This window comes from Lepisosteus platostomus, chromosome 20, assembly GCF_059453375.1.
Source record: "Lepisosteus platostomus isolate fLepPlt1 chromosome 20, fLepPlt1.hap1, whole genome shotgun sequence".
In the NCBI taxonomy this organism is placed as follows: Eukaryota; Metazoa; Chordata; class Actinopteri; order Semionotiformes; family Lepisosteidae; genus Lepisosteus; species Lepisosteus platostomus.
Window position 1 is genome coordinate 5413639 of NC_142630.1, and position 17321 is coordinate 5430959.

Below are 17321 nucleotides of genomic sequence, written 5' to 3' on the forward strand. Positions count from 1 at the left end.
TGTAATCTAGGGTTTTCCTTAATGGGTGCTTCTGGTTTTCTTCACACCGTTTAGTTTTCGTGGGACGTTTCTGTAAAAGTCACGCTGCTTTCTGAATGTGAGTGACGGCGAATGTGTGTTTTGCAGAGGAACAGCTGTACTGGAAGATGTGTCCTGCCCTATGAGCTCACTGCACACTTCTTCAGGGTGAGACGGGATTTTGATTGTTAGGAAATGAGTCTGGGTAGCTCTGTGCCCTGTTGCCATGTTTTCTGTCGGCCCCACAGGGCGTGCTGAGCGCCAGTCTGGACTGTGCTGTGCCCGGTGCTGCCGTGTGTGAGGTTCTGACCCAGTGCGCCCTGCAGTGCCCTCTGATCATCATCTCGGCAGGGGTAAGGACACTGGACCCAATCACAACCCACTTGAAAGAACCTGATTTGTTGATCACATTTGGTATGAACCTTCCAAATCTAGTCCTGAAAACGCCAGAGGCTTCCGTTTGAGTTTTGAATTGGTAGTTATTCTTCTATTTCTGTGCTTTCCCAACTGGGGGTTGGCAGTCCTGATGTCCTGTGAGTCATGCATGGGTATGACTGCGTTTTGAATCCAGGGCAGGTATCAGTCAGCTAAGCCCTGTTGTTAGGAGGCTGCTGAGCCTGCCAGAGGCCTAACTGCTGTGTTTGTACCAGTTGTGGTGGGCCAGGCTGCAGCCCGTGCTCTGGTCCCAGTGGAGGAGGCTGAGCGCAGACCCACTACCAGAGGAGCTCCAGAGGATGGCAGACTGCCACTCCTGGGCCCGCAGGTACTGCCCTCCCCGCACGCCGTTACTGCACTCCGTCCAGCCAGACGTTTAGATCACTGTGGATCTTATTACGCTTATTACAGTCTAAAGTTATTCCCAGAATTGCAGAGCCCTCCAGTTAATTCTGACAGAGATTGGTGAGGATCGAAACCTCGAATTGGTGATATCTTTGATACCTCCCCGCTGCAAGCGGTGTAGTCTTTCAGGACCGCCGGTGGTCGCGGAAGCGCATCGAGGGGTGAGAGTTGTCCTAGGGACAGGATGTGCCATGTGTTCTCTCTGCTGCAGCGTGCTGTGCGGGAGGGTGACCACTCCGGCCTCCGACTCCGCCTTGATCCTGGCGGCCAGTCTGCACTGGGCCCTGCAGAGGAACCCGGCGGGCCGGGGCCTCGGGGCCACGCTGACAGAGCTGGAGGAACACGGCCCGCAGGTGAGGGCCATCCCCCTCCCGGCATGCATCAGGGGCCCAGATCAACTTTTCCATAGACGGCACTCCGCATCAGTCGTTTTCCATGCTTTCCAAGGTGTTGCGTTTCAAATGGGCTGCACTGTCAACATTAATAAGGAGTATCAGAATCATGTTTCTCCAGGAATTATTTACGTGACTCTTGCTGATACCTAATTCTTGTAGGCCGCCTTTGTGAGAGGCCCTGTCTCCAGCTAATCCTGAGCTACGTTGCTTGACTGGCTGAACACACTCCGTTTTCGGTTTCCTGCAGAGTAGCCGAGGATTGATGGCACGTGTGATGTTGCGGGGTTCATTAATTGTGATGCAGAGACCACCTTCACCCTGTGATATGCGTGTCATGTGCAGTTCGACACCGTTCCGAGCTGCGAAGGTGTTTGGTCCGTGTTGGGAAATTGACCTTTGGATCGGTTGTTCTGCTTTGTGTTTCAGCTGCTCGTTTTTCTTCTCTTTTTCTCCCTGATGGATCTCATCACTGCCGAAATTCATTCCAAGGTACCAGTGGCCACTTCCTGCCTGGCTGTGGGCTGTGCGTGAGTTTCTTTACCTCTGGCTGCTCTGAACAGGGCAGATTGAAAAGGCCTCTGTTGTCCACTCGAAAATTCATCATCTCGCAAAGAAACCTTCTTTCCTACTACTGCCCCTCTAGTTTTGTGTGTCACTCCGGTGTAGGTAGTGATCTCCGGAGCTGCCAGTTTTGCATGTCAGCTAAGGGCAGTTTTCTGTGTTGTAAAGGGGCCAACTGATTCCCAGCAAGCTCAGGAGCGCTGTGCAGACATCCTTAAGAGCCTCGAAGACTGTGGTCATTGGCTGGTTCTTTTCCGTGGGCCAAGCGCAGGTAACATTTTACAGACAAAAGCAGCGGTCAAATGTTGGCTTACGCGGAGTCCTGGGTCAGATCTGGCGAAACAGCCGAGATGTGTTTAATCCATCAGATAGGCACTACTGAACTTCTACATGTGGACAAAAGGGAATTTGACCCAGCTGTAGACAGCAAAAACCTCTCACTAGGTATAAATAAATCCATCTTAAAAATTCAAAAGATCTTAAGATCTTAAGATCTTAAGATGCAACCATGCTGTCATTATGTTACTTGCATGCTATTACAGATTTTTTTTTCCTTTTTCCTATTTTTTACCGAGATCAAGGCCCATACCAGATTGTATACAAAATGATGTCTGAAATGCATGTGAAGTTGTTGCCTCTGGCTTTCTACAGGTAAGATGGTGCTGTGTGTGATATAAGAAGATGGCTTATCTTGAAGTGAAAACAGTAAAAATGAATAGCTACTTCTGGCTAGAGCTAAGCTTGATCTTGATATGATTTGTATTGTCCTTGTTTGAGTGGCAACCAAGCTTTGGATGTATAATAAATATTTAATGAGCTCTCGTTCATCGTCGCTCTTTGTTCTCATTGATCATTTTCTACAAGATCTAACTTTAGATTTATAAGTAAAGTTTAATTGATCTTGCAGTAAGGTTTGCTTACATTGTGTGTCATCAGTGCTTCAAAATCATGAAGTGTCTTCTAATTTAACAGCCCTTAATGACTTCCATGTTCCAAAATTGAAACCTGAACTAATGAAGCTGTTTTTCCCCAGTCTTGTTCTCAGCCTGGAGAATTCCCAGCTGGGCTGTTTAGTCAGAGCCCAGGATTTCCTGAGAACTGCCCTGGAGATGTACAGCAGACTAGTGGGTCTGTTTGTGGACGGCACAGCGGGAGAACAACGGATTCCTGAGCAGGTAAGGGAGCACAAACGCAGCAGGAGGAGTGACGCAACAGATCGGCAGTCTGACGTTTGTACAGATCACGGGCCTCGATCCTCTAATTGCACACCCCTATTACAGGTTGATATGATCGTTATTGATTAAATTAATTTTGGTGCCCAACAATGTAAATTCTTCACTCTTCACCGAGTACCCAAGCACCGTTTATGTTGCAAAGGAACAAGTAATAGGTTTATTCCATGCTGAAAAAAAGAAGAAAGAGAACACAACGTTTCGGCCGTGGAGCCTTGAAGAAGGCTCCACGGCCGAAACGTTGTGTTCTCTTTCTTCTTTTTTTCAGCATGGAATAAACCTATTACTTGTTCCTTTGCAGCCTACGCATGCTGACGCAGCTACCCACCTGAACTACTACCGTTTATGTTGGTGTTTATGTATCAGTAGGATTCCTGTCATTTGTTGATTATGGACAAAGAGCGCTGAATGAATTGGTTTATTACACTTGAATAACTTTTCTCTGTTCCGCAGGTCGACTCTGTGAAGATTCTGACTGAAGCTCAGCGGTTTCTCCTTCGCACTATTTCAGTGTGTCCACAGAGCAGCTTTTTGTACAGGAAACGGGTATATACCTATTTATTAAGCATGGGGATTATTTCTTCAAATGTAAAGTGCTGATTGAAGTCAGGTCTTAGGTGCACATACATTAATCTTAAACTGGACTACGAATAATTCTCCAACATAAAACATGCTTGATCCCAGACACACATTGTATTTTCAGTATTGTAGCATTTGTATGTGGAGAACATTATGTGCTACTGTGGAAAAGAACAGAAAATATGTTGTTTTCTCTATACTACAGTTGCAACTGTAAGTAATGCTTTCCCTACATCTGAAACCTTTTCATTAGTTATATACTTCTGATATACACCTGTTCAACTTGGCAAATGGTAGGATTCCAGCCCCATAGGTTGAACCACTAACAAAAGAGAAGCAGAACTCACGTGACCCCCCACTGCTTCCTGTTTCAGCTGGAGGATGCCTGTGGAGACCTGGACCCAGAGGTGGCGGCGGCCCTGTCCGCTCGTCTCAAGCCCCCTCGTGCTGACTTGCTCTGCGAAGTGCCCGACTTCTTGTAAACCACACAGGACAATCCTTTTCCTGTATTATTCTGTTGACTGCCCTGTGAAGAATGACTGCGACCCAAAAACAATACATTTTGAAGAGCGTATGCTAATTTAGGAATAGCAAAATGGATATTTATACCAGAGAAGGGCATTAGGCACATCAGGTTCGCTTGGGTCTAATCCCAGAGTCTCTACTGCTTTCACTGTGAACAACTTCTCCCCTCTGGGAGGAAACTAGATCACCTGAAACTGTGAAATTCTGAAACCCCACAGCAGCCACTTTTTGTGAACTGCTGAAGTGGTCTTCATAGCTGCAAGGGCACTTGCCCGTGCCATTAGTGTATTTGGCTGGTCCTATCTCACAGGACACAAAAGCACGTAAACAGATGAGGTTTTTCCTAAGTTGCTTTATTAAAAACAATATGAAATGTTCAATAGTGTGGACTTTGCAAGACTGCTTAGTAAAGGACAGAATTAATAACGAAAAAAGGTACAAATTTCCTTGCAAGTACTGGTAGCCAAAACTAGCAAAAGGGGAATATCAAAGGCTCTGAGGTTCTGGAGCTGGTGGGCACAGATAACAAGTATTACAGTTGGAAAAATCGTAACTAGTAGTAGAACTGTAGCACTCAAAATCATCTGTCCCATTTGAAATACATCTCTTTCCTCAAAACATCTGCTCAGAAAGTTGTCCTTACTATTAAATTAATACATTTCTTTTGTCTGTAACAGAATGAGAGAACAATTTCAACTTCTCAAAACATCTTTTATAAAAATAAAATCTTAACCTTTTTTTTCCCAGGCTGTCTGTACTACAATGGCTTCTGTAGGTTCTAGAGAGCAGCAGTTTGAATTTTCTCACTCATTTCTAACAGCACTAGTCCTGAAACCTGCACTCTTCAAAATAAAATCAAATCCTTTGATGCACCGAACACCCAACAATGTGTACATAAGTTGAGATGGCAAAGTTCTCCTTAAACAGCCATCACCTGTAATGTTATCCTGCTTACCGTACACAATTTATTAAAGTCTTTAAGACCGTTATGAAATAAACTCTAAATGATTTTATAATTACACCCCACTTCTTCAAGACAGCATGGAGAATGCACACAGGAGATTTACAAAGTAAAACTATTTACACCATATACATACAACCTGCGTAAGTCATATAGAAATTAGATGTCTTCATTGCACACAAAACAGTATGCTTACAACCACTGAACTAAAATGTGTTTAGCACATGTTACATTGTTTAAAGGGATTTTTTTTAAACACACTTTCACTCGACACACACTCTTAAGTGCTTCAAATGCTTAGGCAGCTGAGTTTTATCATTGAAAAGTAACTAAAATCACTCTCCTATTTGCAAGACTGCAGCTGCAAAATGAGAAAGGCTGCTGAGAAAGACTCTTGTCTGCCTGTGAGGAGCACTTTCTCCATGGTAAAAAGATTAATAGATTGCTGAGTATGGATTTTTAACTATGGTATCCCTTAGATGAGCCAGCACAAATACTATACACAAGCTTCATGACATGTGCATCTTTCTGTTATCTTAAAGTATTGGACAGACAGCTTTGAAAGGCATTAAGTTCAACAACAGAGCAGATTTCAATGAGAGGAATGACTAGAAAAATAGTCAAATGTCTAGTGAAACTGACATCAACCAGTCCCACATTTTAAAACTATAGTGTTGGTAAGTCATCAGAATCTGGGACAGGATGCAGGTCATGGGATTTAGGAGTTTGGACTACAAAAGTGGCAATGCTTCATGTGCTTGAGTTATTTTCTGCAAAACTACCAACTGTAAACTACATGGCAATGATTATAATCTAAAGTAAATTTAATCTACAGAACAATACTAATCCTTTAATGCCAGAATACTTGATTTCCAGTTCTCATCTTAGGCATTTGTGGATTTATATTCCAATGTTGTTAAATTGCAATGGACCTAAAAACTCCTCTCGGTCCATAAAGAGAAATTCTGAACAAAACAATCAAGTCTTGTCACCTGCAGCCTGTTCCTCTCACACAGTTATAATCCAAACCCTGCCTCCTACAGGTTCTTGCTAATACCCTGGGGATTGATCTGTGAACTTCCTCAGCAGAACACTGCTCCTATTTAAGAGGAAGGGTTGGGAAGTTCAGTTTATTGCGGCAATCTTCTGACACACTGCAGTTTACCGTCAGGTCAGATTTTAGCTGGCTGTATTTATAGGCTATTAATATTAACTTGGAAAAAAGGTTTATTTTGACTGTAAGGCTGACACAAGATGGGTAGTTCTTAGCTAGGTGAGACCACTAGACTTGTTATAGATCCCATTTTTTCTGAAACGTGGTTCAAGTGCAATTTGAGAAATAGCAGAGGGATTCAGTGGATCTGGAGTACCTGAGGACAGGTCAGCTGCTCACAGAATTCATCACTATTAATTATCGTGTATTATCGGGTTTCCCTGAATGTACAGCTATTAATTACCACATAATAAGGATCTGCCTGTTTATGTGTTATCTGAAGTCTTCTGCAACCCTGAAGATGCAGAATGCTTTGTTTACCCAGTTCGAACAGTTTTGTTATAGACTGTCACAGCACACACTCCTCTAAACGCTATCAGGCTTTTCTTATAACTTATTTCACTCTGGTATGTAATTCAACACCTAGCTCAAAGCAAAGAATAATATCTGTCCAGAAATTTAAATGTTAAACCAGATGAACAGTGTTCTTAAAAAATGTCATTAATATGAACGGCTATTTAAAAAAAACAAACAACTCCGACACTGTAAAAGTACCAAGCATGAAGGAAAAAAAAAATGTTGTCAGTACTGTGATAACAGATTTTCAACCTTGTGTTGGTTCGAATTAGATATTAAACTTGAACATCTCGAAAAGAAACCTCTGTTTAAAGATGTCGTTTGAGCCACAAACCCAATTACACCTTATTTCTACTGCTGTACAGACTCTCCAGAACAAAAGCCCTTCATCAGAATGAGGGAAACCTGTGCAGTTTTTTTAAAAGACTGATTTTTCTCCTTGCTTTGACGCCTCTTCATGCAGCAGTGCTGTGCTTCCTTAATGGCCGGTATCTGGACTCATTCTTATTGCGTGGTCTACCAGCAGAGTGCAGCCGGGGCTCCCCGGCTCCTGCTTCAGCTGGGGTCCCCCTGCAGCACGAGGACCGCCTCCCCCGCGGGCGGGTGCTGAGCGGGCTCCTCGTCGGGCTTGCCCTTGTCTACGCTTGTGAGGGTGAGGGGGTGCACCATGGACATGTGCACGTTGAGGTTGTGGGCCTTCTCGAAGCGCTTGCCGCACAGGTCGCAGGCGAACTCCAGCTCCGCCTCCGCCTTGTGCTTGGTCATGTGGTACTTCAGCGACGCCCTCTGCCGGCACTGGAAGCCGCACACCTCGCACCTCGAGAGACGGCAACACACGCCAGTCAGCACCGGGAGGACGGGCACGGCACACTCATCACCTTACGTCACAGGAACCGGCGCGGGGAGGTGGGAAGCTGACAGTTCGTCTCTGCTTTCCTGCTTCTCCAGTGCAACCTGGATCCCTCAGCCCCTACTACTCGAGACAGATCAAACAGCTATAAAACAAAGTATCTCCCATATTTCCATTCCTGTCTCTTTGGACCATCATACCTCTGTCACCAAAAACATGCTGAAAGAGTAGCAATATAGATAAGAAAAGTTGTGGAATTAAGAACTGGATAAAACTCCCAGTAGCCTTTGCCAAACTCCACAACTAAAAAAGGAACATGCAGTCAGTTACATTTCAAGGATTTAGCCTTACAAAATGAACAGCAGAATCACGCTGCTCTCCAAAGAGGACTACATTTTACTGCTGAGGAGATCAAGTCTAGTATCGGGTAGGTCGACAGTCATGCAGATTTCTGTTTCCCTATCTTCATCGCTTATCAATTGTTAAACAAATGGAAACAGCAGGGTATTCGAGTAATTTAGAAATCAAAAGCAGAGGTGAAACGAAAACCTGAAATTCCTGTGGTTCTGATAGACTAGCCAATCGGGAATCTTTCACAGCATTCTTGTGGTTACCATTTAGGTCAGTAATGGTCAACTCCAGACCGTAGGATTTGTTTGTTTAATTAGCTGTTCTTCCCACGGGTCTTTGACAACTGAAGTGTTAAAGAGAACCAGCAAACAGGCGTGTTTCCAGATCTCATGCATTTCAGCTACTGAACTTACTGCAAAGGTTTGGCTCCTGAATGCCTCATCTGATGGACAGAAAGGTGTTTGCGCTGCTTGAATGTCTGGCCGCATTGATCACAGATGTAGTTCCGCACCTCTGTCAAAGACAAATCTCCAATAAATACAATAACTATACATACACCGAAAGCAGAAAACGTGAGCTATTAAAAACAGCAATAGTAGCTAATTTTAATATCACATTCATTAACATTTCAGCGAGTGTGATCACTGAGCATCAAAGCACATAAAATTATCTACTGCCAAGAAAGATAAACATCCAGCATAGTAGCACTTTCACAATGCTTTCACATAAGATCTGCCTGTGCAACTCAGAAATTGCTTACAATGTGTCTATCATTTTATCAGGAAATAATAGATACATCTCAGGACGAGCTTGTGTGAAGTCTCCGACGATATCTTGTACAGGCAGATATAACTAAATATTCTGAAAACCTCTCTGGTTTCATGACTGGAATAGGACTGTAATTTTTTCAGTAGACAGCAAGCAGTGAGCAAAGCTAGATGATCACGTCCCAAGATGCAGAAGCTGCCCAAGTTGCTTAAAGCCCAGGGGCTCTCTGCTAAAATGTCACTTTGTCCCTCTAGGGGTATTACGTTCACTTTTACAGAGGCCGAAACCAATCGGAGAGGTCAGAGCGCAGTCTGCCGGAGCAGCGGGCTCACCTGTGTGAATGAGCTTGACGTGGCGCTGCAGGTAGCGGTCAATCATGAAGACTTTGTTGCAGCCCGGGTGAGGACAAGGCCGCTCCCGCACCTCCTCGTGGTGCTCCTTGATGTGTTTCTGCGGTGGGGTCACGGCAATGTGTTAGAGGGACAGGCGCGGTCCTGTGTTCGGGGAGCTGAGACTTCAACGGAGCTCCGATATGGTCACTAGGACCAAACTTAAAATGAATCGAATCACTTTGCACAAATTTCTTTGGAAACGTCAAGCCGGCACTCACTAAACGGACGGCGCCGTGTTATTCAAACGGCGAGGTCACTGAGACCAGGCACAGCTGGTGACCACATCAAGGGCTGCACACTGAGCTAATTTAGAAAAGCCCTGCTTTTTAAACTGGATAGGTTTACACATCTATTCCTGTATTAGCAGGGGAATAAACATTCAGAGCCTTAGATTACTGTAGTACTGTACCCCTTTAAGAGGTAGGCTTGGTAGTAAAAATATATATGAATCTCCAGTTTTCTACACTGGGCTCACACTTGGCCATGGTGATGTCACCACCGCTGGAGCAAAACAACATTTTTCCGAGGTTATTCCCTAAATGCATAAGAGAAAAGGATAATTCCCTCATAACAGGACTTCCTTACCTTCATGCCATCAGCCCCCCTGTAGACAGCCGTGCACCCCTGGTAAGGACATTTATAAATTGTAGGCAGCTCTTCTCTGTGACAAAAATAAGATAAGGATGAATCGAAACCCCCAAATCCTTAATTGGTTGTTTACAGGTAAGGCGGACTTCATATTTTGGGTCATCACAACAAATGATTAATATTTTTTCTGTTTAATACCCTTGGAATCACCCAGTTATTTTTCTATCTTACAGCCCGTTCATTTAGAAAAACATCAGCCGTTCGTCCACCTCACGATTACTCATCTGCAATTTCCCTGTTTGCACGTGCCTCTGACTCGCTCGCCATTCGACACGCTGGCAGCTCCGGTCGCCTTACAGGGGAGTTAGCCTACACTCCAGTGAGAGTCCTTCACCTTTACTTTGCTCACACACATATAGCTCACAGCTCACAGCTGTGGTGCAGCTGGCTCAAGCCCCCTGAACTTCCCCAGCACAAATCCAGTGCTGCGCCATCACTGCCTAACTGGTTCCAGTTCTCAAACGTGTTGGAGGTCACCTTTTAATGAGTGCATTTCATATGGAACATAAAATCCCAAACGTCTGAGCAGAAAAAAGGAACTTGCAAATGATCCAGTCAAACGTTCATGCGAGTTCAATGAAGACATTAAGCTGGGCTGGAATGAAAACCAGCAGGTATCTGGGCCTCCGGGATCAGGACTGGGAATTCTGGATGTGTCTGGCTAACGACAGAGACTGGGAACTCCTTCCTATCCCCCAAGGAGCCCCCTCGCCTCTGCTTTTCTGTGTCAGATGCACAATGTGGCGAGAAGCAGAGGTCCGGCCTACCGCTCTGTCTTGACCTTCTTTTTCCAGCCTGGCTTGGGGCCCGGTTTCTTTCTCACTTTTGGTTCTGGCTTCTTCTTCTCTTCTTTGTTCTCATTCTTCTTTGGGGAAACCCTGCTGGAAGAAAACAAAAACTAATTTTATTTTTTAAACCCTCTGCTCTTTCTGCCTGCGGTCACTGGTTTGCTGAAACAGAGCGCTAGGCTGTTTTGTTTATCAGCACGTGCTCATAACTGATGGCAGGAAAGAGAAAAAACATGGGAATCATGAAGTACATAATGCAGTTTAAACACTAACTGTGATGGCTCTGGTCCTCAAAGTCATAAGTCTTTCCACGATACTATATGAGCTGCACATTCTCTCACTCACTTTTTTTCAGGATATGGCTCAAACAGCTCATCAGATGAGCCGCTCTTCCTCTTGTCTTCATCATCATCTTCACTGAAGGAATCCCTGCCAACGGTCAGAGAGAAAGAGACGCACAACTGCTATTTATCATTCTGAGCTGTGCTTAGGCCACCAGTGCTTTCAACTACTGTTGTGTGACAATACTACCAGAAAGGACCTGAGAAAATAAAACTGGTTAAACTGGTCCTCATCATTTTTTTAACAAGCTCAAACTATATCATTGTCTTCGAATTAAAATAAAGTCATAGAAAATAAATGTTTTAATTCCTGGTAATCATTAAAATAATGTATAACTGTAAGAAACTATGTAATGAGCAACCACATGTATATCATTATGTTGTGTATGGATGCCAAACTCAAAGGGCTGACCAGCTCATGAAGAACACAAGAACATAAGTCAGTTTAAAATGAGAGGAGAGCATGCATCACAACTAGGCTGTTTGGTTACCAACAGACAGTGGATCCAAGGATCAGGCTGGTGGCTGTCATAAAAAGTGGCCCTCTGCCCACAGTGTAGGTGTACTTGCAGAATTAGCACTTACCTGTCTGATATATCGCTGTCCTCTACCCCATCCAGTGGTTCTGCTGGCGCCGGAATGAGCTTCTCTCTGATTATCTGTCCTAAGGAAACACAGGGGAAAAAAAAACGATTTTTAAAGACTCTATGCCTGCTTGTGTCCACCTGTCACTGGATTAAGGGGATTTGAAATTGCTTCCATATGCTTCCAAGAATATTCAGAGCCAAATCAAAGATACGTTTCAATGGGGAATCTCATCTGATCTTAAGACTCAAAAAAGGTTTCTGGTTAAAATATAAATTTAGCCCCGTAATCCAGTGTTGCCAAATAGGAGGAGCACAGCTAGCCCAGTACTATCAGAAGAATCCTGTAGCTGACTAGTGCATTATGTGCTTATAATATCAGAGATGCCAACAGCTAGAATTTTGCTGCAGCAACATTTTTTTTATCATCTTTTCAATGATGGATGCTTAAGAGTATAAATAGAAATGCAATGATGTTTGCGTGATCTAAAAACCATGTTAAATGCCTGGAGAAGCATTCTCCCCAATAAAGACATTACAGAAACCAAACAACTTTCAACATTTGATTACTTATGAAACTGCAAAGGCTGAGCAGGTCTTTGGCACACATAATTTCCCCTCTTAACCAAAACACACACAACCAATTTCACAGCCCAATGTTGGCAGCAGGTACCATCTCTCGGCTAAGATGTTAAACCAGAAATCTGAGGTCTTGTCTGCATGATAGACACTGTAAATCCCTTGGAAACCTTTCTTGAAGACCTGGTAAAATCCTGTCAGGACGGATCAAACCCATGTTTTCTTACACTTGGCCTTGATAATAATAAAAGCACACTTCCGAGCTGTGTCAACACCCCTGCCCTGCCTGCAGTCTCACCGTCGGCGCTGTTGGGGCAGGAAGGCTCCTCCAGGCTCTCCCCACTCTGGGAGGGCTGCAGTGTGCCGTCCTGGGTGTGCGGAGCCACTGGACACACAGGCTGGGGGGTGGGCGAGCCACGCAGGGCTGTGCTGCCCGGCCGAAGCTGGGTGCTGGGCTCCGGGACGGTGGTCGCTGCCGCCGGCCTCCCGAGCCCCTCCCCTCGCTCGGGGGTTGCTGGCTGTACCGCTGGGCCTCGCCCCGGGCCGGGCCAGTCGGAGGCCGCGTCCAGGACATAGCTGTGCCCGTCCCCGCAGCCCCAGACGGCCCGCACCGCTCCGCAGTACCCCCCTGCAAGAACCTCCTGCAGCGCCGGGCACGCCTGGCAGCCCGCCGCGTGCTGGTGCGCCCAGGAGACCAGGCCGTGCAGACGCTGCGCGCTGGAGCTGATCGCCTGCTCTGTGAACACACACGCAGCACACGGGAGTCAGACTGGCACCAGGCGCTGGCAACGACAGCCAGAATATCAGGGCATTCTGAAGACTTACCAAACTCAGAACTGTCTCCAGCTGAGTGCAAAGACAGTGAATCTTCCCTGGAAACAAAAACAGTGAAATCGATAAACAAATCCTCTTTAAATGATGCAGTAACGTCTGTCATTTTGAAAATGTATCCATCGAACTGAAACATGCTTTCGAGGTAGAAAACCATTTTACTTTAGAATCACAATCTGTTTAATTTCAGTTTTCTTCCCAATTCTGCTCTCACATTTAGGACTGAATGTGGGTTTTGTAAAAGTATACTGGCAATAAAATGTCACTTCAAGGCAAAATATTAAAAAACTACATACAGGACGGCTTAGTCCTGTACGGAGAGATTTTTTTTTCTCTCCAACACCGGTTGCAACTTGTTTCTCTGTTAGTACGTTCAAGTGCCTCTATCAGATTAACTTTCAGACCCACTCTGTTTTAATACACTGCGGCTGTGGAGTGTTTTGGTAGAAGAGTTTAAAGCTGTAATTTTAAACAACATCCATGGCCTTCCACCCAAAGGTTTACGAAACATGGATTCAAACGGAGATTCGCTGCCAAATGAATGCACGGGTGAGATAAAGGGTGAGCTGGCGCGGCACGCCGCCTGGATCGATCTCTCTGTGCCATGTGGTAGTACCAGCTGCACCAGGAAGACACCTCCTGCTCCCTCACCTGCCCCGGGGCTTGTCTCTGGAGGAGGGGGAGAGGTTGACCCGCTGCACAAAGGTGCGCAGAATGCTGTGACACTTGTAGAACTGGCTGTGGCAGTTCTTGCAGACGAACTGGGACAGCAGGGGGTCCCGGTGGACCGGCACGCCCACCAGCCTCTGGAAATCGGCAAAGAAGAGCTGCGGGCCGCGGTGCTTCCTCTCGGCGCCGGGGGGCCGCCCCAGCTCGGCCGGGAGCTTGGCGAAGGCGTGCCGGAGGCTGCGCGACGAGAACTTGCCGTGGCACAGGCGGCAGAACGCCGTGGTGAGCCTCCCTGAGCCTGGAGGGCCAAAGAGAACAACAGACGGTCATTAGGCTGCTCCCACCCCAATTTGAATTCAGTCCTATGATCTACACCTGCACTGCAATTTAAATCAACGGCGTTTATGCTTATCTGTTTCGATGCACAAACGAGAAGCCATTTAGAACATAACACTCTTTGCTCTGCAGACGCATCTCTGCTTGCATTCCATACAACACGATGACGAGGACCGACATCCAAAAACAGGTCCACGGTTGAGGCTCATTACAAACCCCACCCAGCATTTACAGCAGAACCTTAAGGGCTTAGCCTCCAGCTGGGCAGACAGAAGCAGCGGTGTACCACAGAGACTCATCTTGGGCCCATATGTATAGAATTCTAATCCATATCAGCTACACCAGCAATTTAAATTCTGGTACAAATGGAAAACTAGTGAAATTTGCAGGCGATACAAAAAGACGGGTTGTGACGAACAGAAACGATGGCCAAAGAATTAGCAAAAGGCTCAACCCAAATCACAGACTGGACAGACGTTTGGCAAATGTGTGCAAAGTGATCCACTTTGTAATATGTGAAGAAGGAACAGACACATATTACAAGACCGCGTCTAAACTGCAGAAGGACATACATAAAAGGTGTCTATATAACATAACATCACTTTATTGGCCACATACAGTTTCTTGCATTAGGAATTCGTCTTTTTGCATTGCTTGCTATCCATGAGACACAGACACACAGACGGGGAGAGAAGCTGGGGTTCAGAGCGCAGGGTCAGCCATTGTATAGCGCCCTGAGAGCAGCTGGGATTAAGGGCCTTGCTCAGGGGCCCAACGGAGTGGGATATGAACTGGCAACCTTCCAGCCACAGGCGCAGATCCTTAGCCACAAAGCCACCACTCTGCCCCAATGACTACGTAGATTATTGTATGTTCTTATCAATGCCAGGCAGGGAAGCAACAAAAAGCAAAAAGGACAGTATAGAGCAAAAGTCCTGTAATTCAAGTCAAGAGAAGTTGTGTTCAAGTCTTACAATACATTAACAAGACCTCATTTAGAATTCTGTATTTAGCTGTGATCGTTGTACCACACAGAGCGATTTATTGCCTTAGAGAAAGTTCAGAAAACAAGTACAAAAAGCTGACTGCAGGTAAAGTTTAATGAATCTTTGGAAACAACTGCCCGACACTGTAACTTGCGCTGCAAATGAAAGTCCTGCCCCATTAAAACTGTTAAGTGCAACCCCCTAAGCAAATAACATCCGTGCCAGGCACGTCCACTTGATCGGGGCTCCTCGGGGTGCTGGCACAAACTTTAGTTGACGGGGCTTGGGGAACTCCTTGTAGGAGAAATCGCTTTCAAAATCTACCTCTGAGAGGGAGCAGGCGGCAGCCCTTCACAAGAGGAGCGAACTGACAGCGGGGGCTGCCGTGTGAGCACAGCGCTCAAGGGCACCCCGGCACCGGGCGCCCGCCGTGCACACTCCTGCTGGCGCGGACACAAGGAGTGTTTAAAAAACACCGCAAGCAGTGAAGGTACTGACACACTAACCCGGCTGCTCCGGTCCGCCTTCAGCACCCCCTCCTCCGACATCTAACGAGGCGAGTCCCAGCCCGCCGCTCTCCTCCCGGCCGCTGCTGCTGCTGCCCTCGCACCGGTCCCCGGACACATTCCTCCTGGCTGCAGACCTCGGTCTCCCCCGCCTGCTCCCCGCAGCCTGCTGTCCTAACCGTGTCTGCAGCGCCGGGGCAGCCAGACGACCGCGCCGGTCTCGCTTCATGCCCACTCTCCCCACCACTGCCAAGAACGCTAAAACTCTCTCTTATTGTAATTACATGGATGCGAAATGTGGAAGCAGATTCTTGTTTCCAAATCAAATACCCACCCCCTCCCGCCGGTTATAAAAGCATGGGCGTGTTTTGTAATATTGCACGGCCTATATGTAACGTAATTTTAATATCTGGTCGGTTTTTGTTTTTAAAAAAAGAACTCATAAAAAAAAAGCCCAGAGCCGAAAGTAAACAAGTGGGAGCGGAAGTGGCGAAAGTGGGGAGAGACTCAAGAGCGACCATGAGAAGCGACTCGGCCGCAGATCGGCACAGCGCCCCTACCGGCCGTGTGGCAGTACCGCAGGAACACGGGGCTGCTGAGACTTCTTCCCATCGCATCCCAGACCCAGCACCAACACGAAAGAGAGCCACCTCGGGTCCGCTAGTGTGAAGTCAGTACTGTCACGCAGTGGAAACGGTGACAACTGACTTCAAATCAGATCAGGGACTTGACGCTCCCTAACAAGAGGAGCAATGCCCGGAAAGGTGCCATCATCAGCCAGGAAAAAAAAAAGATTGACAAGGCTAATGCTACTAAAGTTTTAGACGAAAACTGTTCCGTTGAATAAATGAGATATGCAAATATAGGTGAAAAAATACACCCATCTGACTTTCCGTGCAGTCTCACACGCACCAGGGGTGGTGGGTGTTGTAGGAAATTCTGTCCGACCAACTTCCGGTGCGTGCTGAGGACTCATCGCGAGATCTTTGGTTCCGCGATGGCCGCCGCTGCGTCGGACGGGGTCTTGAAACCCCTCCAGAATGCCATGAAATTAGCCAATGTCGCTATAGAACTGGACGCGGGGAACCGACAAAAGGTAAAACGTACACATCTTTTATCAAAGACGCGAGAAAGAACGAGTGACACCCCTTGGATTGTCTGTAAAAATCCAGTAACGGGACACAATGTTGACTCCGCTACCCCACTGTTTACATGTCGTCATGAAGGAGTCGTACCCCAGCCGAGCGATAAAAGGCGTTTTTCTGAAGTTTAATGAGCCTGCAAATCACGTTTCCCTTCATACGGACAGAAATGTGTTCATGCGCCTTTTCGATTATCAGTTTTTTTCAGTTTATGTCACATTTCTGATTTGAAACACGCACTCCCATTTACTGTATTATGGCACCTCCTGTCCGACTGCAATCTGTTTATTCAGCTGGAGTCTTTACGGCGACTCGTTGGGGTGAAATGGTGTTCGATACACGTCGATATAGTATCATCAGTATATCTGTAGTTATTGATGTGATGCGCTGTATTTATTAACTAAAGGAATTTGAATTTGTGAATAGTGCTGTTTCATTGGGTGAGGGGTGTCGATGTTTCTGAGCGATTCAAGGTAGAGACTGTCAACACTACAGGGGTCCGTTAGTTTTGACTTTACGTTTAACTCATTGAGTTTTTGGGGGGGTTTAGTTTCGCCTTTCAAGCTCCACAGATTAGACCACAGTTAAAACTTTACAATGCAGTCACCGTGTTTCCAGCTTCAGGCTATGCTGTTGTATGTTTTTAATTGGACTGTAACAGATCATAGTGTTTTCCAGTAAAAAAAAAAAAACATTATGGACGCATATCAGAAAGGTAATTTTGATCAGCGCTTTACAGTATCTCGTTAGTGTTACAGTATACTTACACTTCCCTTCCTCACAAATCTAAATGTTGTGATAGGTTGCAGAACGAATGCACTTTGATGCTTGAATTGCGGGTGCCAGCCGGAGGAGACGAATCTTCACGG

General features: G+C 46.0%; 3 protein-coding genes across 8 annotated transcripts in view; 2 read left to right on the forward strand and 1 right to left on the reverse strand.

The window, feature by feature from the left end:
* fanca (FA complementation group A) overlaps window positions 1-4896 on the forward strand; it is a 32384-nt gene extending 27488 nt beyond the window's left edge. For all 5 annotated transcript variants that reach the window (XM_088614251.1, XM_088614252.1, XM_088614250.1 and 2 more), the window contains 10 exons: window positions 127-186; window positions 267-371; window positions 669-781; window positions 1070-1211; window positions 1680-1742; window positions 1983-2085; window positions 2390-2465; window positions 2848-2989; window positions 3500-3592; window positions 4000-4896. In XM_088614251.1, coding sequence (XP_088470377.1) covers window positions 127-186; window positions 267-371; window positions 669-781; window positions 1070-1211; window positions 1680-1742; window positions 1983-2085; window positions 2390-2465; window positions 2848-2989; window positions 3500-3592; window positions 4000-4107 — 1005 coding nt within the window. In that variant the 3' untranslated portion in view covers window positions 4108-4896. The remainder of the gene's footprint in view (window positions 1-126; window positions 187-266; window positions 372-668; window positions 782-1069; window positions 1212-1679; window positions 1743-1982; window positions 2086-2389; window positions 2466-2847; window positions 2990-3499; window positions 3593-3999) is intronic.
* On the reverse strand, window positions 4488-15828 carry znf276 (zinc finger protein 276). Of its 2 annotated transcripts, none has more exons than XM_088614257.1 (11): window positions 15311-15828; window positions 13465-13780; window positions 12808-12854; window positions 12281-12718; window positions 11405-11483; window positions 10824-10907; window positions 10458-10568; window positions 9628-9703; window positions 8983-9100; window positions 8296-8395; window positions 4488-7498 (listed from the first exon to the last, which is right to left on the reverse strand). In XM_088614257.1, exons 1-11 carry the CDS (start codon window positions 15537-15539, stop codon window positions 7237-7239), a joined length of 1860 nt encoding a protein of 619 aa, XP_088470383.1. In that variant the 5' UTR covers window positions 15540-15828; the 3' UTR covers window positions 4488-7236. The 2 variants fall into 2 exon arrangements, with proteins under 2 accessions (XP_088470383.1, XP_088470382.1); XM_088614256.1 differs by having other exon boundaries at window positions 10458-10571.
* Window positions 15829-16029: 201 nt separating this feature from the next.
* The window catches only part of vps9d1 (VPS9 domain containing 1), a 39440-nt gene continuing 38148 nt past the window's right edge, over window positions 16030-17321 (forward strand). Inside the window, exon 1 of the mRNA XM_088614255.1 lies at window positions 16030-16406. Coding sequence (XP_088470381.1) covers window positions 16158-16406 — 249 coding nt within the window. The 5' untranslated portion in view covers window positions 16030-16157. The remainder of the gene's footprint in view (window positions 16407-17321) is intronic.